The 23212-nt window shown below is 38.5% G+C and overlaps 1 protein-coding gene across 1 annotated transcript in view; it reads left to right on the forward strand.

Annotated features, from left to right (window-relative positions):
- TMEFF1 (transmembrane protein with EGF like and two follistatin like domains 1) overlaps positions 1-23212 on the forward strand; it is a 90569-nt gene that overhangs the window by 40607 nt on the left and 26750 nt on the right. Inside the window, exons 4-7 of the mRNA XM_021691342.1 lie at positions 2299-2325; positions 4542-4638; positions 20147-20295; positions 22114-22179. Coding sequence (XP_021547017.1) covers positions 2299-2325; positions 4542-4638; positions 20147-20295; positions 22114-22179 — 339 coding nt within the window. The remainder of the gene's footprint in view (positions 1-2298; positions 2326-4541; positions 4639-20146; positions 20296-22113; positions 22180-23212) is intronic.

The following is a 23212-nucleotide window of genomic DNA, read 5'->3' on the forward strand; positions in this document are numbered from 1 at the left end:
CTTGGGATTGTTAAATGAGGATTGAATCAGCTAAGCTGTGAGGTGCTATATTGATCTTGTTAGTTGCTCGGTGGGCTGGTGTTGTTCGTCTCATTTGGTCTTTTTATTGGTCCTGGCCCCTGTACTAGAGATAACATTCTCTTTTGTTTACTTGAAAACTCCTTTCTTATGCTTTCAGGTTGAGCTTTAGCCTTTTATCCTCTGAAATTTTTCTTCCGTGGCATCTCCTGGCTGAGTTTGTTCACACTTTGTGCGTGTCTCTCTGTATATATCCTACTGTATTTCATTTCTCTGACACATGTGTCTCCTGCTAGAGCAGTTGCTTTTCTTTTTTTTTTTTTTTTTAAAGATTTTATTTATTTATTTGAGAGAGAGAGAATGAGAGACAGAGAGCATGAGAGGGAGGAGGGTCAGAGGGAGAAGCAGACTCCCTGCCGAGCAGGGAGCCCGATGCGGGACTCGATCCTGGGACTCCAGGATCATGACCTGAGCCGAAGGCAGTCACTTAACCAACTGAGCCACCCAGGCACCCAGAGCAGTTGCTTTTCAACAGGAAAGCAATATGCCCTGCCTGGGGAGGTGCATCATAGTCCCAGGGTTGGGGTGGAGTTGTGTGGACGGTGGAAGGCGTGTGTGCAGTGAAAATATAATCTACAAGAAGAATGCAGTCTCATTATCAAAGGCGTCACAATATTTAGTTTTTTTAAGAATTTTAAAGGACACTAAAGGAAGGTATGAGGTATTATATTTATTAAAATTGGACATGGGTTGAAAACAGGTTGGGAGTGAGTATCTCATGCACTGGGGCTTTCTTATTTATCAATTTATTCCTAGCATTTATCGTGTTGCCTAGCACCTAATATGTACCCAGTCAATGTATGTAAAATAGAAGGAAAAAGGGAGTGTTTTCCTAAGAAAAGTTGGGTCATAAAACAATTTTAAATGGAGTTCCCTTCTTTCTTGTCTTTCTTCTGCTCTTTCACTCTTTCTTTTCCTTCTTACTTACTCAGATGTCATTATTTATGACTGATTAATCAAAATTGAACACAATTTAAGACTTTATAAAATCCCATGAAGATTTTGCAGTGGATATTACAAAAAAAATATGTATTTTTCCAGTTCCTTCTGTTTCTACCATGTTTTGGGAATTCAATTATTGTCTGAAGGAGATTAAAGGGAAGAGAGTGATGAAGAACTGGAGTGGGTTCCTGAGGATGTGTCTGGCCCCCCCGCCCAAAAGTACAGGATAAAGTGTGTCAAGTTCTTCACTTGCCATCTCTGCTTTTTTACTATACCATGCTGATGATACTAGCATTACCCTCTTGGTAACATGCTCTGCACCATATGTTGGCCTTTTTAGGATTTATGAAATAAATATTTCATATTAATTATATTTTAGGCTGACTTCTTGCTGGTAATATTGAGGGAGGCTCTTTAATTTCATTAGTAATGAGTGTCTGACCTATACCTTGGTGTGAGAGTCCTTCTGGTTAGGTTTCCTACAGGAAGCTAATTTTATCAGTAATATGAAAACCTCAGCTCTGAAGTTCTTTCCTTTAAAGCCTTGAGGCTTTTTCTTACCTTTTGGCTTTTGGCCTTTATCCACAGATTTCATTAAGATTTTTGGAGCAAGACCCAAAGCTCTTTTCCTCCCTTTCTAATAAAAGCAGCTTGTTCATTATTCCTCTCAAGCTTTAACAAAATTAAAAAAAATTTTTTTTTACCTTTTAAGTGAGTTAATTAAAATTATCTTTATATAGCCATTTACTTTACAGTATTTATTGGCCTTTACTCTGTACAAGGCACCTGCATATTTCCTGAATGGGTTACAAAAGATGTATGAGGTAGATGATTGTGTGTCCAAGGAATTTCTGTTTGGAGAAAGACATGGAATAGGTATATAAGAATAGTTTAGTTTAGTTCCATATCAAAAAAATAAGAAAAAGGCTACATGAGAATTGCTATCACAGTTTGATATTTTAAAAATATTTATTTATTTGAGAGAGAGAGAGAGCCCAAACACTTGTGCGAGTGGGGGGGGGAGGCAAAGGGGAAGAGAGAGAGAGAGAGAGAGAGAGAATCTTAAGCAGACTCCCTAATGAGCATGGTGCCTAGTGCAGGGCTCGATCTCACAACCCTGAGATCATGACCTGAGCTGAAACCAAGAGTCAGAGGCTTAACTGACTGAGTCACTCAGGCGCCCCATCACAGTTTGATTTTTGATAGGAAAGTTTACCATTGGATAAGATGAAATTTCCAGCAAAAATATTTCTATTCACTATTTGTTTTTCTTCTCAGATAATGGCTCTGGATCTGGAGAAGGAGGTAAGTTTCAAGTACCCCTTAAAGGACATTTGTTTTCTGTCATTTTCTGTTCTTAACAGCTTTATTGAGGTAAAATTCACATACTGTACAGTTTACTCATTTAAAGTGTACAATATGGTGGCTTTTGGTATAGTCATAGAGTTGTGCATTTATCACCACAATCAACTTTAGAACATTTTCATTACTCCAGAAAGAAACTCTTAGCCATCACTCCCAACCGTAGGCACTTTGTTTCATGCAGTTATTTTTCGCTAAAGTTTTGTTGACACACAAAGCGGAAATGTTGTAGCTCCTGTTAAATTGAGATTGCATCAAAGTGCCTTCTCCTTGGGATCATCCCCACAAGTGATTTTGGGTTGGACCAGAATATTGGTAAATCTCTCATCCCTTGCTTACAAATTTTTGCTCGTGAGGAATTTTCAAGGTGCAAGGTTATAAAACTCTGGAGCGAGTTGTGCATGGCAAAGAGAAGGCTTGCAGAACAACTGTAGTGGAATCTATGTTTTAAATTTTATTTTACAGACATATAAATTACTTCTGTTTAAAGTAATTTCTGGTAATAGCATTTAGCAAGAGTTTACTCTAATTATCAGAATTAAGAATGACTAATTTATTTCAAGTCTAATGAAACTGTACTTAGTGTCTACGGTATGCAAAGTAATGCTGGAGGTACTGTGGGGATCTACTCAAAGAAAACTTACTCTAGTAATATTCACACTTAAATGAAAATTACAGTCATGATCCTTTCGATACTATCTGAAACCTTACTTCAGACTTCCACATTTCATAGAATCCTAAAATGTCAAGAGTTGGAAGGCACTTCAAAGGTCACTTTAGAGAATAGAAGAACCGTCTGGAGGAAGAAGTTCAGGATGACAGTTTTGGGGGGGAAAAAAAAAGATTAAAGCTATCCCACAATAGAATGTGATTTAAATGGACGTGTTCAAGCAGAAGCTTCATGATCACGTGTGAAGGACTAGACCATCAATTCTAGATCTTAGAGCTGGAAAGGGTTTTAAGAGGGATCATGTAGCCTAGTACCTGTGGTCAGATATTTGGTAAGGAAACGGTCATTGTTCTTAGACTAAGAACTGGAAGTTGATCTCAAGATTTGTGTATATAGCATAAATACTGGATGTCTTGCTCTGACGGTTTCTTTTTAGGGAGTATGAGTTTAGAAAGACTAAGTGGTTTGCTCAGATTAGTACATAAACTTAAGTGAGCTCATGGTGGCTGTACCAAAGCCTCAGAAATACATAGGATTGTGATCCCCGGAATTTGGGAGTGTTCATGAGAATCTGGGGAAGATTTCTACTTAAAGTGTAGGCAGACACTACAAATGGAAAGTTTGGAAGTATTACCAAAGTATTACCAAACAGGTTTATGGACTTCTCCTTTTAATATCTTTACTGATTGACACCCCTGAATAAGGTGTTCTTTTCCAAACTAGAATGGGAGATCCCTTGAGTAAGCTGAATCCCTAAATTGGCCTCAGAACAGAGCTCCCTGCCCAGTTTGAGATTATCAGGGTAGGATCCATTCTAGTTGAGGCCCACAAATGTAGAAGCCCTTAAATGTGGGATAGGAGTTGGGGACTTAGAGGTATGAACTGGTTTTTTGTGCTGGATCGTAGGAGACCCACACACTTCTGTATTCTAGGTATTTCAGGCTGTGCTAAGTGGCAAGTCTTTTGTAAGGAGACCGCTTTCCTTTCACAGATTTGGAGATAAATATATTTTTTTAAATTCTGGAATTAGTTGTTATGTAGTAAGAAAGGCAGGTATAAAACTGATGTGAAGAAGTGGTTATACTCTATTGCATTTAATCATTTATTTGCTGACTGGCATCCCACAGGCTATTTCAACAGGGTAATCACTGGACCAAATTTATCACCCATGTTTTATTTTCTCTTTCTTATTTAATGTTATGTGATAATTCTTATAAAGGCAATTAATTATCAAAACCTATATTGCACCTTTGTACATAGGTTAAGGGATTATTTTGCTAGCATCAATACTTGTTTTCCTCATAGATTTTGTTGTACTCTGTATTGGCAACATTTTTGGGCACAAGCATTGATAGATTTTGGAAGTGATTGTTTTCAAGAGCTCAGGTACATTTTCCCTAGAAATAGGATAATGGCTGCTGAAAACGTGAAGCTTATCTGGAAAGGAACCCAACTTTTGGTTGAAAATTTAATTTTTCTTTTTAAACAGAAGAGGAAGGGTCAGGGGCAGAAGTTCACAGAAAACACTCCAAGTGTGGACCTTGCAAATACAAAGCTGAGTGTGATGAAGATGCAGAAAATGTTGGGTGAGTTGATTGAGGGAAAGGGATGCACTTACTTGGAGGATAATCATCAGCACTATTATGTTGTAGAGAGGTATCTTTTACCCTGGTTCTAGATATTTTGTGTATGCCTTCTATATTTTTTTTGTTTAATGCAGATCTATTAATTTTTCTCTTATGTTGATATAATATCATAGCTATTTAAAGTGTTGTATTTTAGAATGAGAATCCATGTATAATCTTTTTAGGTTTACCTCTGCCTTTATTTTTATTGACAGTTTTATATAGTTTATCCTAAGTGCTAATTTTATTCCTCAAAAGTACTTTTATTCTAATTCTCCTACCATTATACTTTATACTAGTATCAATAATTTTCTCTTTTTCTTAACTTGGATTTTTATGCAAAAACTTTTCATGTATTTCAGTGTAAAAAAAATCCAAAACTGCTTCAAAATTTGAGATATAGTAATTATTATGTAATGAGTAAAATATTTTTAGAAATCCCATTTGCACAGACTGACAGTGTGTTGTTTTATTTTCTCATGTTCAGCTTTCAGTAAGGTGGGTTTTGTAGCTGGACAGCATTGTCTGTCCAATTTTCACACGGTATGTGGTGGAATAGCAAGAATATTTACATCATCAACACAGTCATGTTTGTTCCTTCGGGTTTATTTATTCCCAGTCTCAACCTCTCATTTCCCTGTAGTGTTTGCTTTTTGCGTAGTTGATTCTAAAAGCTTTAATGCTGACTTCAGGACGTTATAGCACAAATGGATCTTCACTTCCCTATAGTGCATATTTTAAAACACTTGTTTTATAGAGATTTGCACTTTCTTCCTTACTCACACATATTTTCACTGTGTGTTTTATTCAGCCCTTAAATACATATTCAGGTCTTTCACTGAACAGTGGTAATATGGTTTAATTGGCATTAATGCCCATAGGGAGCTTTACAAATCAGGATTGCACCATTTTCAGGATTATGGTTCAAAATCAGCTATTTGGGTGGTACATGGTAAAATTAATGTCATAATTTACTTGGTATATATTTTAAAGTTGGTGAGAATTGGCACAAGACAAGTTTAGTAAAAAGTGAATTTAGCAAAACTTCAGTTTGCTCTCTTTCTCCATGTTGGTCACTTGGATTGACATGTGTCCATCCATTTCAGTCAGAGTGATTTGATTGGGAAGTACATGTTTTCCAAAGTAGAGATGGGTCTGCAGAACAGGAAAGAAATGATGAGCAATATGGACTTGCAGAGAGAACAGATAATAGATGTTATGTTCTCTTCTTCTTGCTTTGTGCTAATGCTACGGCATGATGAAGTACTGGTGTGTGTGTATGTGTGTGTGTGTGTATTTTTGTAGAGATTTAGTTCTTTTTAGTGTTTTGCCTCAGGACTGTTCTATAAAGGTGTTCAGAGTCAAAATAGTTGTCAGTGATTGATTGGCTTGGTCTGTTGCTCTGTTTTTATTCCTTTCATGGTACCTCTCTCCAGTCCTGTTTTAGACATTTCTCTGCTCTCAGTTTTTATCCCTTAATTGAAAGAGATAGAGATCTTTTGCTTAGAAGTAGAGCAGATTCCACCTAGTCTCAGAGGCAGCCCCACATATGACATCTGTATGGTAAAATATACATCTTTCTACGAACACCACCTCATGATATACTGTGTACCCTCTGCCCAGTCAGAGTAACTCCCTTGTAGGTACTAAATTCATTTTGTGCGTCTGTTTTGAGAGCTTGCAACCACCATTTTTGCAGATACAGGCTTTAAGCATAAGAAGTGGGCACAGATCAGGGAAGAGCTTACCAGTAGAAAGGAGCATGCAGGCTGAGGAGCCAGCCGGGGAGCACATAGACTGGGACAGGCAGCCAAGTCCAGGCCAGGAAATTGGTGCAATAATGGGAGAACATTAAGGAAGCATTTGGTACCTTTACCTAAAGGTAAGTGATTAAGCTAAAATGGCTGATCCTACTATGGAAGGAGATAGAAAGAAATTTTAGGAACATTAATCTTTTAGTGTATAAATAGTGTATAAAACACTTATTACTGATTGTAGTTGAGTTTAACAATTAGCCACACCTCAGTGGTTATTGTAATTTTTTTTTTTTAACTTTTAAATGGGCCATGGTACCAAGAAGTTATATGGAGGTTATTTAACTCCTTCAGCCCACCTTCTGTGTGCTTTTCATGATTACTTCCAGGTGAATAGTGGCATGTTTGCCTAAGGGTAATTCTGACTCAGCCAACTAGACCTTTTCAGTATGGAAAATTGAGAGATGCCCATATGTGGCAGTAGACACCAAGCCTTGATTTGTATATAAAAACCCATTATTTATTAGGACAATGTTATATAATTTTTTTATTAAAAGATAAAACTATAGTTATTAAATACAGAAGGTCTTAGTTATAAAACAAGTACTCATGTCATGGCTTAATTATTATAAACTCTACCAGAATCAGAAAACTTTAAGGTTGAGTAGGATCTTAAAATTTATCTTCTAGCCTAGTCCTCTCACTTTACAGATGAGAAAATTAAGGATTAAAGTCAGAGAGTTTTATGGGGCAGATTCTCCTAAATTCCAGTAGAGTGTTTTTTCTGATACTAGCTTTTTTGATTCTTAGAAAGAATGCTGTTATCCTTTTCCTACTTCAAGGACTGCTGCTTGATGACTTTTTAAAAAACACTGCCCTCTTCAACCTGGTCCCAGTTGAGATTTCTTTACTTTCCTTATATTCTTCTGGTCACTCTGAGTACTAGCCGCTTTTAAATTCCTTGTTTTTACACCTTAGCTGTCATCTAGAAGGTCACATGCCTATCTATCTGTTATGTATCAGTGACTTTTAGATGTTTTTAACTACAACTCTATGTAAGAAATAGATTTACACTGTGACATAGAATTCACATTTCAAAATTCTATGAAATAATACTTACCTTTATTAAATGTGAGGTACTCTAATACTTTCTATCTGATTTCCTTAAAAAATGCCAGAATTGACTTCTTTATCCACTAGTGATTATGACCTATAGTTTGAAAAATATTCCTCGATAATATAACTAATCAATATTATATTTCATGTTATATTTCTAGGTATGGGTATTCATTTAAAAATATTTTATTTTTTCTCATTTTGAAATGTCTTTTCTGTTAGAAGAAATGTTTGTTTTTTTTTTTTAAAGATTTTATTTATTTATTTGAGAGAGAGAGAGAATGAGAGAGAGCACATGAGAGGGGGGAGGGTCAGAGGGAGAAGCAGACTCCCTGCCGAGCAGGGAGCCCGATGCGGGACTCGATCCCGGGACTCCAGGATCATGACCTGAGCTGAAGGCAGTCGCTTAACCAACTGAGCCACCCAGGCGCCCAGAAGAAATGTTTATACGCTGATTTCCCAAGGGCAGCTGAAATCTTTTTCTTGCTTTAAAGCTCTTTTTCTTGCTACCAGTTTAGGAAAAAAAAAACAAACCCTGGCATTTTGGGGGAGGGAATCAGTGGTATCATGTAACTTAATTCTTTGCTATTAAGAGAAGTGCTAATTTTTTATTTAGCCATTTAAATGGATATTTATTTAAATAGGTTGTCTTAGTGTTACATATTGTATAGTGTATTACATTTTTCAGCTATTGTTACATAAATTGTTTTTTTCAGCTCTTTATGGAAGTTCTGTCTGGTGGCAAGAAGTATTATCCTGATTTTACAGGTGACGCTGGGCTCAGAAGAGGCTGAATGGCTTGCAGTTACCCAGAGCACAGGTCCAATGACAAGGGATTTATCCATTGTGTTGTGCACACACGTGTAATACCCTGGTGTTCTCAATGGTGGTTGTTTTGTCCCTAACTTAAGGCTGCGTTCTGCTTTGTGTTTTGGGTTCTTTAAAAATAATTTTTCTTCTCATCTCAGGCTCTTGGCGGCTGCTTCTGGCTGCTGTGTCAAGGTGCCTTGACGATGAACCTGAGTGTAGATGACCCCGGCTTTTAAATTTGCTTCTCTTCTTTCCCAGAATAGGAGATAATACACTGTAGGAACTGTATCTAATGTAGGAATAAATTCTAAATGTAAAATCAGAGTAAACAGGTTCTTCTGAGTGAAGTGTGTGAACTTTATTACATGTATTTTCTTTCTTGTCTGCTCAATGGCTAATTTATTTATAATTTAAATCCGTTTTAGCTTCTGAAAGGCTTTTTTCCCCCCTTCCTTCCTGAAACACATTGTGCCTCTCCAGTGACACTCTGGTGTTCACATGGATTAGTGATAGCTATCTTCATTGATGCTTACCTTTTGAATTTATGCCTAGAGTTAGGTAGTGAGGTTGCAAGAAATTTGACTCCCACCTAAGTGAGGTTTCAGTATTCCATTGTGACCATTATGAAATATAGTGGATGGACTTTCTGCTTAGCCTTTTTTTGGTGGGGAGTTGTTTAACAAAAGTTTATTTCTCATTCCCATAGTCTGTCACAGTGCTGTGGAACTCTCCAAAACAGCTACTGTCCATGCGGGGGGCTCAGCATTCCACACTACTTTGAGTTCCTGGCCCCTGTTTCTGTATGGGCTCCTAGGATGGAGGCAGGAAGAGCCCTAGAGTCTTGCACCAACAAATAAAGGCCTCAGCCCAGATCTGCTTAGTCTTAAAACTCGGAAATAGCATCTGCTTTACAGCACGTTATATTTCTTAAACCATATGTTGGTAGCAACCCCTCTTTTTCTAAACAGTATTTCTAATCTGGCCAAAGCTGAAGTTATTGCTGCAAAATGGCCATCAGCTGTTTGTCTGGACGGTGGGACCAAATAATCCTAGAACTCCTTCACATCAGTACCCTTTATATTCCTGACCTAAATCTCTGCCACGAATGGTTGAGGATTTGGTAGAATCATCAGGCATAATGTCAATACAGGTGAGTTATAAAAGTCCTCGACTGATTTCTTTTGAACTTCGTATGTGATGCCCTCTCTGGAAATAGTCCCTGCTCTTCTGCCTCTTTGATGTCAGTCTCTCTGGAGATGCTCTTTCCTTGAGTGATAGGAGATTTCAGAGTTGCTAAGAGAATCATTGTAGGTATGCAGTGTGACAGACAACATTGATAAACAGTTAATCTACCTGCTTGGACGTCTTTGTCAATTGTGGGACCGTTTTATGTTTGACACAGATGGCTGGTCAGTGTCACAGTCTGATGAGTCTCTCTCTCAGTAGGTTCAATGAAATCTTTTTTCTTGTTTAAGCTGAGAGTGATGCTATACATGTGTGTCCTCCATTATGTTCTCCTTCTGGATGCCACATAGACTTTTTTTTAAGATTTTATTTATTTATTTGACAGAGACACAGCGAGAGAGGGAACACAAGCAGGGGGAGTGGGAGAAGGAGAAGCAGGCTCCCTGCTGAGCAGGGAGCCCAATGCGGGGCTTGATCCCAGGACTCTGGGATCATGACCTGAGCCGGAAGCAGACGCCCAACGACTGAGCCACCCAGGCGCCCCCCACATAGACTTTTTAAAAAAAGAACCAAAGAAGTACCTTTCCTACCATTATCTATTCTTTATTTCCTCCTAATCAGAGATGACAATAAGTTTTGTCATTTAGCATTGCCTTTTTCCGGATATATAGAATATAGACTTTTAAAACTATTTAGGTTTAATAAATTCCTATGATGGCCCCTTAGATTATAATGGAAAAATAATTGTATGCTGTTCTTTTTCTTCTGAACAGGAAACAAGACTATTAAATATTAGTTTATACATAGTACAGGCCGGATGTTAGCAGTACCAGGCTCCTTTGTCCAGAAGTCCTTCCTGCTACAGTACAGTACCTTCCCACTACTCCTACTAGGATGCCACACAGCTGCTAGTAAAGGTTTCCTCTGAGACGTCTGTTTTTAAGATGCAGAACACCGTATCCCCATAACCTTTTGCAGTTTTCTGAATGCTGTGCTACTCTTTGATAGTTTGCCTCTTATTCCTTCTGCCTGGAGTCCCATCTCTATTTATCTAGATTGTTTAATTCCTACTCTTCCTTCTTGACTTGGATGAAGTGTGACTCAGGTCACAAGTCAGTGCCTCTTCCCAGAAGCCTCCCTGGCTCTCTTCCACAGTCCCCACGAGTTAGGTGACCTTATTCTGTGTTGCTTCTTGTTCTTGAGAAACAACCTCTGTGTGGTTATTTATGCTGTTGGGATCACTAGCAGATTGTTGGCTCCCTAAGGACAGGGACTTTGTCTTGCTGATTTCTATACTGGATGAATTTGCCATAAGGTTGGGTTGTAGTATCCCTCTGTAGGTCTTTGTTGAACTCATGGCTGTTCACACTAGGGCTTTATTATTCACTTAGAGCTACACACAGGGTCATTGTATGGATTTAATATACATAAAAACGACTGGTATTGTACTGAACTTTTTGCAGGCTTCATAGGTGTTTGTTAAATTTAAATAAGTTCATATGAATTAGTTTTTTTTATGATTTTATTTATTTATTTGAGAAAGAGAGCATGAGCAGAGGGAGGGGCAGAGGGAAAGAGAGAGAGAGAAAAGCAGTCCCCGGCTGAGCACAGAGCCCAACATGGGGCTCCCTCCCAGAACCCTGAGATCATGACCTGAGCCGAAGGCAGACGCTTAACTGACTGAGCCACCCAGGCGTCCCCACATAAATTAGTTTAAGCCAGTGTTTTCTTAACTGCTGAATAAACTTACCATATCAAGAGGGAATAACACTTTCTATATAGAGTGAAGAGAAAGGAAGGGAAAGGATAGATTTTTTTCAGTAATAATACTACTTTCAGATGTACATAGTATTTGATTTCAAAGGGCTTTTTACAAAAGCTTATTTGGTTCTTTCACAAGTATTATGAGGTATTATCCCCATTTTAAAGACTTAGAGTTGTGATTTGCAAAAATCATAGAAGTCATTCAATTCATTTATTTATGTATATATGCGTTCATGTCTTCGAAATTTGTAGTGTTAGAAACTCAGAAGCTTTAAAAGGCTCCACAGTAAGAAGTCTGTTTCCTACCCCGGTTCCCCAGCCATTCAGGTGTCTTTACTAGAGGCCGTCACTGATGTTTATTTAATCTCCCGGCGATTATTTTATGCATGTACAAGCAAATATGTACACATACTCTCTTTCTTTCCTTTTTTAAAACTAATGGCAGTACACTGTGCATATTGTTCTACACTTTCTTAAAACTTTTATTGTAAAATGTACATTGGTATATCTATGTATGCAATTTAAAGAATACTACATCTGTGTACCTAACACCTAGGGTACAAAATAGAATATTTACCAGTGTGGAGCATTAACCCAGCCATGGAAGGAAAGGACAGTAGTGCCATGATTACATGAAGGCTTACAGAAGAAGATACATCGAATGGTCTCTGAGTCAGAGTCTGGCTTTTAGTTTCCCAGAGAGTTTACAAGATTCCCTTCTTGGGATGTCAGTGGGCAAGAGCATGAGTGAGTCCTGGGGAACCTAGGGCTCCTCACAGTGGAGACATCTGGCAGGATTCTAGTCTTGCCATGTATGGATGACTGGCAGGAATGTGGCCAGAGAAGCGCCTGCTCTGTTTTCTCCTTATCTCACCATAGCTGACCTCTAGCTCTCGGGAGTCAATTAAATGAGTGTGCTCAGGGTCAGGCAGTAGGACATGGAGGGGAGGGGGGACACTTCACCACCATATGGTTAAGATGAGCCAAGTGGGGATCAGAGTCTGGAGCAGGCTTACTGGGCATTCTGTCTCCTGGCTAAAAAGGGCATAGTGGCACGAGGCCTCTTAGTAATCAGTAATCACAGCCATCAACAGGACTGTGGAGAGTGGAACTATTTCAGTGTGGACTGGTTGCCCTGCACGTCTTATATCTAGCTGTCACCCTGGGATCTTCCTTCAGTGTTGTATCTTTTCCAACAACAACCAGTTCTCTACTTCTCCTGTACCAACCAGCTGTTCCACAATTCAGTTCAGTTCCAATGCTCTCCACTTGGAGTAAGCACAAATGCCACAGAATGAAGGCACAGACCCACAAGACCCCACCTGCAAGTGAGGTTCCCTGCATCTCCTCCCACCATACTACTAATTTGGAGATTTCCACAACCTCCCCTTGGGTTTGATAATTTGCAAATATGACACACAGTGCTATGCTTACTGTTTATTACGAAGGATGCAAATAGATGAAGAGGTGCATAGGGCGAGGGGTCTTGAGGAGTTTCTGCTCTGTCTCCATGGTATCAGGTGCACCACCTTCCCAGCACGTGGATGTGTTCACCAACCTGGAATGCTCCTGTTCAGAGTTTTTTATTGCAGTTTCATTATTGGTTAAATTATTGGCCATTGGTGATTGAACTCCATCTCCAATCCCTCTCTCTTTCTCCCCTTCCCAGAGGTCAGGTGGGTTGGTGGGGTGGGGAAATAGAAGTTCTGACTTTTCCATGGTTGGTTTTTCTGGTGTCAAACTGGTCCCTCCCTTCCTTCCCACAATGAGCCATTTCCTTAGCATACGAAAGATTCTCCCATCTATCAGACAGTTCCAAGAGTTTTAGGTGCTCAGTGCCAGGAACAGGGGATGAAGACCAAATATATTTTTTGTTATACCACGAGTATCCTAGAAATTCATTTACCTCTTTTCTATATAGGATAGTCTGCTTCTTGTATTTTTGCCTTGAATTTCTTGGTTTTACTCTCCCATTTTAGTCTATTTTTCAGTAGCTTCTTGAAAAGGGTATAAGATGTTAAAAAAAAAAAAAAAAAACCCAAACTTTTTTAAGATTTAATGCTTGAAAGTTTTTTTTTTTTTTTTTTTAAGGATGTTATTTTCACATAATTGCTACACCCAACATGGGGCTCAAACTTACAACCCCGAGATCAAGAGTCACACGCTCCACTGGCTGAGCCAGCCAGGCGCCCCGAAAATGTTTTTATCCTACACCTAGTACTTGATTTATAACTTGTCAAGTACATACTTCTAGGTGGGAAATAATTTTCCCTCAGAACTGTGAAGGCATTGCTCTGTTATCTTCTAGCTTCCAGTATTGCTGTAGAAGCCTGAAGCCATTCTGATTCCTGATCCTTTGTATATGATCTGTTTTCTCTCTATTGTAGCATGTAGAATCTTTTGGTCCCCAGTATAGTGGAATTTCACAGTGTCACATCCTTTTTTAGAAAGTTACTTATTTCTGATTTAAGAAATTTTCTTCAATTAGCCCTTTTTTTTTTTTTTTTTTAAGATTTTATTTCTTAGTAATCTCCACAGCCAACGTGGGGCTTGAACCCACAACCCTGATGAGATCAAGCGTCACATGCTCTGCTGACTGAGCCAGCCAGGCGCCCCTTCTTCAGTTAGTTCTTTGATGATGACTTCCTTTCCTCTCTTTTCTATTTGTATTTCTGTTATTTGGTTGTTGGAACATCCTGGACTAGTCCTTTATTTTTCTTACCTTTTCTCCCATTTTCTATTTCTTAAAAATTTTGCTGTGCCTTCTGAGAGATTTCTTCAACTTTATCTACCAGTCCTTTTTTGAGTTTTTTGTTTCTGCTGTAATTTTCTTTTTCTTTTTTTAAAGATCTATTTATTTGAGAGACAGAGAGCAAGGAAGTGTGGGGGGAGGGGCAAAGAGGGGGAGGGAGGGAATCTCCAGCAGACTCCTCACTGAATGAGGAGCCCAATGTGGGGCTTGATCCCATGACCCTGAGATCATGAACCTCAGCCGAAATCAAGAGTCGGATGCTTAACCGACTGAGCCCCCCAGGCGCCCCTATAATTTTAATTTCTAAGAGCTCATCTTTGTTCTCACGGTGCTCCTTTTTTTTTTTTTTAAATCACATCCTGTTGTTGTTTTATGATTGCAGTATCTGCCTGTGCAGTCCTGGTTGGTGTTCTCTCTCCGTAAGGATGAGATTTTCTTTTATTCGTTTTTATTTAGTGAGTTATAATCTGTTACTTTTGTTGATTTTTTTTAAAGTTTATGTGGCCTTAGAAAGTGAGTTAGGGAGTGTTCCTTCTATTCTCTGGATGTCTTTGTGAAAGAATAGAGTGATCTATTCATTGAATGATTGGAATGAAAGTGTTCATAAATTTTCTTTCTAAAAAACACCTGGTTCTGGAGCTGTCTTTGAAGGACTTTTTGTTTTCAAACAACCAATTTAATTTCTTTGATGCTTAAATACTGTTCAGCTTCTATGTCTTTTTTAGTTAAATTCCATAGTTAATATTTTTAAAAAGTTACTCATTTTACCTAAGTTTTCCAATTTGCTGTCTTAAAGTGGCTTATAATAACCCTTCATCATCTATTCAGCCATAATCCCTGCTGAATCTAGTCCTTTTCATTCCTGATATGTTTTTCTCTCTTTCTGAATTTATCCTCCTTTATAGATTTGAAAGTCTTTTCAAAGGCCCAACTTTGGCTTAATTGATCTTTTCTGTTGTAACTTTGTTTTCTGTTTCTGCTGAGATCTATCTATATATCCATATCTATATCCCCATGTATCTGTAGCCATTCCTCTGTTTTTTCCCTTCTTTTTTGTTTTCATTGGACTTATTTCATTGTTCTTTTTCTAACTTCTTGAATGGATGCCTAGTGATTTAATTTTGGGCCATTTTTTTAAGACTTGAGAAAAAACTTGAAGTGAAGGATTGAACCTGGTGGGTGTCTGAGGGAAGTGTTCCAGGGAGAAGGAAAGCCTGGAGTCAGGAGTATCCCTGGTGTGTTTGAGAGAAAAGGAAGGCCAGTTTAGTGAAAAGATTTTTCATGATAAAAATGTGGAAGGGGCGCCTGGGTGGCTCAGTCAGTTAAGCGTCTGCCTTCGGCTCAGGTCATGATCTCAGGGTCCTGGGATTGAGCCCCTAGTTGGGCTCCCTGCTCAGTGGGGAGCCTGCTTCTCCCTCTCCCTATTCCCCTCCTCCTCACTTGTGCTCTTTCTCTCTCAAAGAAAGAAAGAAAGAAAGAAAGAAAATTTTATTTTAAATATGGAAAATACGTACCTCCTTTCATTTGTCACTTTCCATGCAGAGATCTCTGTTTTACACAACAGCTCTAATGAGTAGAGAGAGCACCATCCCAGCTACTTTATGTTTTGTGATCTTAGGCTTTTTAACTTTGTTCATATTCATCTTCCCTTTTTATAATTATTTGTTGTCAGGATTAAATAAGGCAAATGTGAGTATTCCCACACAGTAGGTGCAGAGTAAATGGTGGTTGAATGTTTTGAATTTGGCATGTTTACTGAAGTGATTTCTTTCCACCCTCGTGCACACTCCTATGCTTTGGGCATCCTGCCCTCTGTACTGCTGCCAGCGTGCATAGCTGTCGTCCCTGTAATCAGTAATAGCGGCAGGCTCTGGAGTCTAATATTTTCCTCCTCTACTCATGGTTTCCCTGAGCTGGACTTTCCTAGGCATAGTATTTCATTTTCTTTCCTCATGTGCCATTGAGAACAGTAGCCGTGGTTTGTTCTCACAGCTCTTAGTCTGACAGTGGTACCATCCCACCGAGGAATGCTGACTTTATCCTACACTTGCTCACAGGTGTGCTCAGTGCCCACTGCTGAGTCACTTGTTTCTCCTTACTGGATTGGTACGGTATCTTGCCTTTGTTGTTGGGCCTTTTCTCATTCCTGAAATAGCTTTATAATCTTTCATTAGCCACCTTTTCTCTTTTATTGCCATTCCAGTTTTGTCCGCTTATATCCCATCAAGCTGGGGTCAGCAAGGATTTTCTGTAAAGGTCCAGTTGACAAATATTTTACACTTTGCAGACCAGATGTGGTCTCTGTCACATTCTCTCCCCGGCCCCCCTGCCAAAATGTAAAAGCCATTTCTGACTTTAGTAAATACAAATTGTTAATTTTTTTCCTGGTGCCTTAATTTTTAAATTGTGGAATACGGTATATATTTAAAAGTGCATGAAAACTTACACACTTGGTTTAATGCACAAAAGTGAAACAAAGTTTTGTGAATCCTACCTCCTAAGCCAGAAATAGAATATTATCAATACTTCAGAGCTGCCCTCTCATGTTCCTCCTTGAATGTATCTTTCCTCTACCTACCCGGTATCCTGCATTTTCTTTGCTTTTTAAAGTAGTTTTACCACGTATGATGAATCTCTTAACTGATTTTGAGTTTTGTATAAAATGGAATCATCTCCATATGTACCTTCTATTGCTTAGCAGTTATGTTTTTGGGATTCATTCACGTTAATGCACATGGTTCATTCAATATCACTGCTTATTGAATTTAATTTTTGGACTATACCACATCCTTTTACAGTGCATTTTACTATTGATGGACATTTGGATTGTTTCCAGTCTTTTGTTCTCATGAATAATGCTGCTGTGAACATTCTTAACTTAAATCTGATGCACATGTATATGAGATTTTTTTTATTTGACAGAGAGAGAGACAGCGAGAGCATGAGCACAAGCAGGGGAAGTGGGAGAGGGAGAAGCAGGCTTCCTGCCGAACAGGGAGCCTGATGCGGGGCTCGATCCCAGGACTCTGGGATCATGACCTGAGCCGAAGGCAGATGCTTAATGACTGAGCCACCCAGGTGCCCCTGTGTATGAGATTTTAAGGGGCCTTACCTCGTCGTGAAATTGTTGGGCCCTTGCAAGGCTAGCTTTGTTAACGTTACCTACATATTTATGCTTTTGTTCTTCATTTGCATTTGCATTTCAGATCTTTATAAGATCATTGTTCAACTGCCTTTATAATTACCTTTACTGGTAGCCAGCAGGTGACAAACTCTTAAGTTTTTACTTCTTCGAAATTACTTTTATTTTACCCTCATTCATGAAAGATATTTCTCTTTATATAGAATTCTATTTTATCTCAGCACATTGCAGGCATTATTTCACTGTCTGGCTAGAAATAAACAATTTGGCTTCAGTATTGCTTTTGAAGACACTTGTCCCTCTTATTCTTGCCTTTTTGAAAGTAATCTTTCTCTTCTTTCTGGCTGCTTTTAAAATATTCTTTTTTGATGTTGCTGTTAAATTCCACTGTGGTATCTTCGTGTCTAGATTTCTCTTTAATAATCCTGTTTGGAATGTATTAGGCTTCTTGGATATTTAGATTAGTATCTTTTTTTAGCTTTAGAAAGTTTGATGAGGAATTGCTGAAAATATTGCCCTTGCCTCATTCCTTTTACTCCTTGAGGTCCAATTAGAGTTTTTCCAGATTCTGTCACTTCTGTCTTCCATGTCTCTTAATCTTTTTTTAGATTAAAAAGTGTACCGCCTCTTTGACTCTGCTGTGGTTTGAGTAATTTCCTTTTATCTGTCTTCCAGTACCCAACTCACCTTTCATTTATCTAATCTGCTGTTAAATCTGCCTATTGCGTTTTTTATTTCTTTTTCTTTTTTTGCGAGAAAGAGTGTACATGCCATGGAGCGGGGGGAGGGGCAGAGGGAGAGAGAATCCCAAGCAGGCTCCCCACCCAGTGCAGAGCCCGATGCAGGGCTCCATCTCATGACCTGGAGATCATTACCTGAGCTGAAATCAAGAGTCAGATGCCCAACCAACTGAGCCACCCAGGCGCCCCCAAATTTTTATTTCTAATAATACATTCTTTATTAGAAGTTCTGTTTGGTTCACTTTTTTTTCTTTCCTTTCTTTCCTTTCTTTTATTTTAAGTTAATTCTACCACTGAGAGTCACATGCTTCACAGGCTGAGCCAGCCAGGTGCCTCTGCTTGGTTCATTTTCTTTTCTTTTTTTTTTTTTTTAAAGATTTTTTTAAAAAATTTATTATTTGAGAGAGAGAATGAGAGAGAGAGAGAGAGCACATGAGAGGGGGGAGGGTCAGAGGGAGAAGCAGACTCCCTGCCGAGCAGGGAGCCCAATGCGGGACTCGATCCAGGGACTCCAGGATCATGACCTGAGCCGAAGGCAGTCGCTTAACCAACTGAGCCACCCAGGCGCCCTGCTTGGTTCATTTTCAAGTCAGCTTGTTCCACTCATGGTGTTTTATTTCCTTATTTGTTGTAGATATATGACTGAGTGTGTGATCTGCTTATTTTTCTCACAAGTGTATCTTGGAAAATGTTTGAGGTCGAGGATAATAAAGTTGGTTTCTCCAAAGGAGATTGCATTTGCTTCTGTCAGTTGCCTACGGCCCCTTCCAGTCGTTGGCTCTTAAAATGAATTCTGGGCTTAAGGTTTTTCAGAACACCCAAGTAGTATTTTAAGTTGTAATTACCCATGTGAGGACTGGCTTGTGGTTTTTAATTCTCAGGGGAGATGTTTTTCTTCCCTCTCTTCAATGCCATGGCTCAGGGCAGCATTTTTTTTTTCCGTTTTAAATAGTCCCTGTGGAATATGGAAACTCATTTCTAGTTTATCCTCATGCTGAGAGTTGTAGCTTTTTGAGCTAACAGCTTTTCCAGGGTCTTCAAACTCCCCATCTTAGGTAGGTCAGTATTGTTTGTCTTCTGTTTCCAGAGGCCTGCAAGGCTATAAAAGTTGATAATTGAATTTACCCAATTTGGTAAACACTTTCAAGGTGAAAATCAGCTTTAACCAACTCAATTGACCTTTCTCTATTCCTGTCTTCATTTAACTTTTGTTCTGAACATTCCTTATTTCTTGTCAGCTTATGAATGCATTTGAGAGAATATTTTAAAATACTTTTCCTGTAATTTTTGTTGTTTTCAGTGGGAAGCTTAGCTTAGTTTCTGAGTCTACAGTGTTGCTGGAAGCAGGAAAGTCTCTATTTTTTTTTTATTTTTATATTCTCATTTAGATTTTATTGTTCTTGGGAGGAGTGACCATGCCTGGGACTTCTTGTGCAGTCTCAGTGTAGGGTGGACACTCAGCGATATAGGTAGATGTGCAGCTAGAAACACTTTGGAGGGCTTTCATTTTACATGTTTTATTTCAAATTATGGTTTTTTTTTTTTTCAAAGATTTTATTTATTTATTTGACAGAGAGATAGAGAGCACAAGTAGACAGAGAGGCAGGCAGAGGGAGAGGGAGAAGCAGGCTCCCCACGGAGCAGGGAGCCCGATGCGGCGGGACTCGATCCCAGGACCCCGGGATCATGACCTGAGCCGAAGGCAGCCGATTAACCAACTGAGCCACTCAGGCGCCCTCAAATTATGTTTTTTAGTCTTTCTAGTTATTTGGTGAGGTTGGTATATTATTATAACCTCTATTTTACAGATAAGTAAATTAAGACTTAGGAAAAGAATCTGGACACAAATCTTAGTAATTAGTTGGGCTGGGATTTAGATTCATTACTTTTGACTCAGTTCTGTGTCCTTTCCACTATGGCATGCTGCTTTTGAATTAACATTGTTGACATTTGGCATCTCTTGATTATTGTATCTAGATATGAAAATTCTGGGGAAACCACCAGATTAATATCTAGATGAAATTATCTCTAAATTCTCACCTGAAAGAAATTGTTAGCTGAGCGTTCACTTTGCTTAATCTTTTATCAGTGACTTAAAACAATATATTGACTTCTGTTAACAGAAAGCAGAAAAGAAGAAAGTGAAATACAGTATTGTGAAATACTTTTGTTGTAAAATATAGGTAATTTTTGTCTTTTCCTATAGGTGTGTATGTAATATAGATTGCAGTGGCTACAGTTTTAATCCTGTGTGTGCTTCTGATGGGAGTTCCTACAACAATCCTTGTTTTGTTCGAGAAGCATCTTGTATAAAGCAAGAACAAATTGATATAAGACATCTTGGTCATTGCACAGGTAAAATCCATTCTACTCATCCAGAGACCTGTCTGTAATATTCTGTGTCTGAAATCTTACTTGTCATTTTGGTAGTGTTCCATATTTGTAAAATGAGAAGTCTTTGATGTTCTATTTGTTTCTTTTATTACTTTACATTTTAGAATTTCTTTGTTCTGTTACTAATTTAGATTTTTTTTTCCATTTATTTTCATCTTCTCAAGATGCAAACCATGCTTTTTAGTTGATCATGTAGTAACTAAGCTCTTCCTAACATAGACTTGTAGACACATTTATAGTTCTTAAAGGTTGTCTCAAATGTATAGTAATGATTGTAGCTATTGAGTGGTTAGTCAGCTTATTTTAATTACAGTAAAACTACAAGCATTGCCATATATTCATCTTTTTTTTCTAGAGCATAGAAGTTTACTTTGTTTTCTCATCTCTCTGTAGTTTTTGCCCCTACATATTATGTACTGTTAGAGATTTTGGTATGAGGTTATAGAATGTAAGGAAAAATTATTACCTTCAGTTTAAAATTCTTCTTGCTCTTCCTGCTTTTTGTCATAGCTTAGAGCCACGATAGCAACTAAGTATTTGTTTTTGTTTTCCATTTCAACTAGAAATATCCAGTCACTAAAGGTAGAACTTCTCAAACTTCTTTCCTTAGTAATACACATATGGGCTAGTATAATGTATTATTTCCTAGTAACATACATCATACAAGAGCCAGACACATTGTCATGGACTTGTGGGTCTTTCCTGCTTACATGGTCCATCCCTCCTATCTTTTTTGGACTTATTAAAGGGATATATTTTTATCTAAGCTAAGGGAAAAGTGTTGTAAGCCAGAGTTTGGTACTTTATATTGGTAACAAATTATTTGTGAAATACTGCACAAGGGATTGCAATATCTCTGGTCTAAGCTACCAGAGAATGCCCAAGAAGCTCATCAGAGGATTTCCAAGTGGAGGTCAGATATGGGCGGGAGAGCAAACCATTTGCTGATAGAGACCCCTTGTAGGTAGACACACCACTTAGGCTTGATCTTAAAGAAGTGTATGGTTTGTTTTTCTTTCATAGAGTGGCATTTAGAGCTTAAGTTGAAACAGTAGCTTAGAGAAATAATACCTTTTATGAAGAACTGGTTCATGATTGAATGGTTCTACCTGCAATTTCAAACTTCAAGTTGGTCAAGCTTGAGAATTTTGTTAATTGAAATTCATGCCTATTTAGAATCCTTTGGAGTAGTTGGTCCTTAACTTTTATCTTGGTCCTCTTGATAATACTTCCATTCATACCTAACTATACCTTCCCTTTCCTCCCTCACTATGTAGTAGGAAGCTGAAAGCTTGTGCTTCCAGCACCCATTTGTGGTTCATTTACAGTCTTCGCAGTCCAAATACAATTCACCAGTCTGGGGTCATTTCTGTTTTAAGTTTTGTCTGATAACATAGCTTAGATTCCACTTTTATCTTAATCTGATATGTTTCCAGGGAAACAGTGGTAGGAGAGGTAAATCTTGAGACCATTGTCCCTTGGAGAGAGGGCTAATCCTTTCCCTTTGGGGTGTGTTATTTTAGTTTGCACAGGAAAGACTTTTTAAGGAGATGACATTTGACCTGAAGTCTAAATGATATTAGGTTGTTCATCTTGCAGAGTGTGTATATATTTGGGATGCCTTGAGGCCTGAGGTAGAAATGGCACAATAGATCAAGAGAATGGTGGGAAATGTGAGCAAGATAAGTGGATAGAGTTGGGAAGGACCTGGAGCATTTGGAATATTTGGGAGTTTCATGGTATCCTGTGTGTCTTAATTTGAAAACTTTTCTTTTATAGACACAGATGACACTAGTTTGTTGGGAAAAAAAGATGATGGACTACAGTATCGACCAGATGTAAAAGGTACTGAATCATAATTTTCCAGATTTTGGCCAACTATTGAAATATGGTCACTAGCTGTCCTTAGTAGTTCTGTTTCCATTATAATGATCATTCCAACTTTGCTCTCTGGAGCAATACGTTATGGAATATATTATTAGTAATAATATTAAGTGAAATAGCTAAGGTGCTTATTCTCAATTTATAGATAACTCATATATGCTTTTTTTTTTTTAAGATTTTATTTATTTATTTGAGAGAGAGAGAATGAGAGACAGAGAGCAGGAGAGGGGGAGGGTCAGAGGGAGAAGCAGACTCCCCACTGAGCAGGGAGCCCGATGCGGGACTTGATCCCGGGACTCCAGGATCATGACCTGAGCCGAAGGCAGTAGCTTAACCAACTGAGCCACCCAGGCGCCCCATATATGCTTTTTTTTAATTAAAATTTTTATTGAGATAATTGCAGATTCACATGTAGTTGTAAGAAATTATACAGAAAGATCCCTCATCTTTGCTGTTTAAATCCTCTTTACTTCTTTAGAATATACTATTAATGCTTGCCTTTTGTGCACCATCTTTTTTTTTTTTTTTTTTAAGTTTTTATTTATTCATTTGATAGAGAGAGCCACACACAGCGAGAGAGGGAACACAAGCAGGGGGAGTGGGAGAGGGAGAAGCAGGCTCCCCGCGGAGCAGGGAGCCCGATGTGGGGCTCGATCCCAAGACCCCAGGATCATGACCGGAGCTGAGGGCAGACTCCTAACGGCTGAGTCACCCAGGCGCCCCTGTGCACTGTCTTTGATCCTTATTCCCTCTGCCTGGAACTTTTCTCTACCTAATAGGCCTTTCAGTCTTAGCTTAGAAGTCATTTCCTTTTGGGAAGTATTCCTTGACCCTTAAGTGTAGATTAGGTGCCCCTCTATATACCCTCCTATCCAAACACTTAACCTACTTTAATTATAATTGTTTTTTTTTTTACTCATCTGTATTCACCTCTAGGCTCTGAGTTTTGTGAGGACAGGAGACTGTATCTGTCATGTTCACTTTTGCATTCCTA

This window comes from Neomonachus schauinslandi, chromosome 13 (assembly GCF_002201575.2).
Source record: "Neomonachus schauinslandi chromosome 13, ASM220157v2, whole genome shotgun sequence".
Lineage (NCBI taxonomy): Eukaryota > Metazoa > Chordata > Mammalia > Carnivora > Phocidae > Neomonachus > Neomonachus schauinslandi.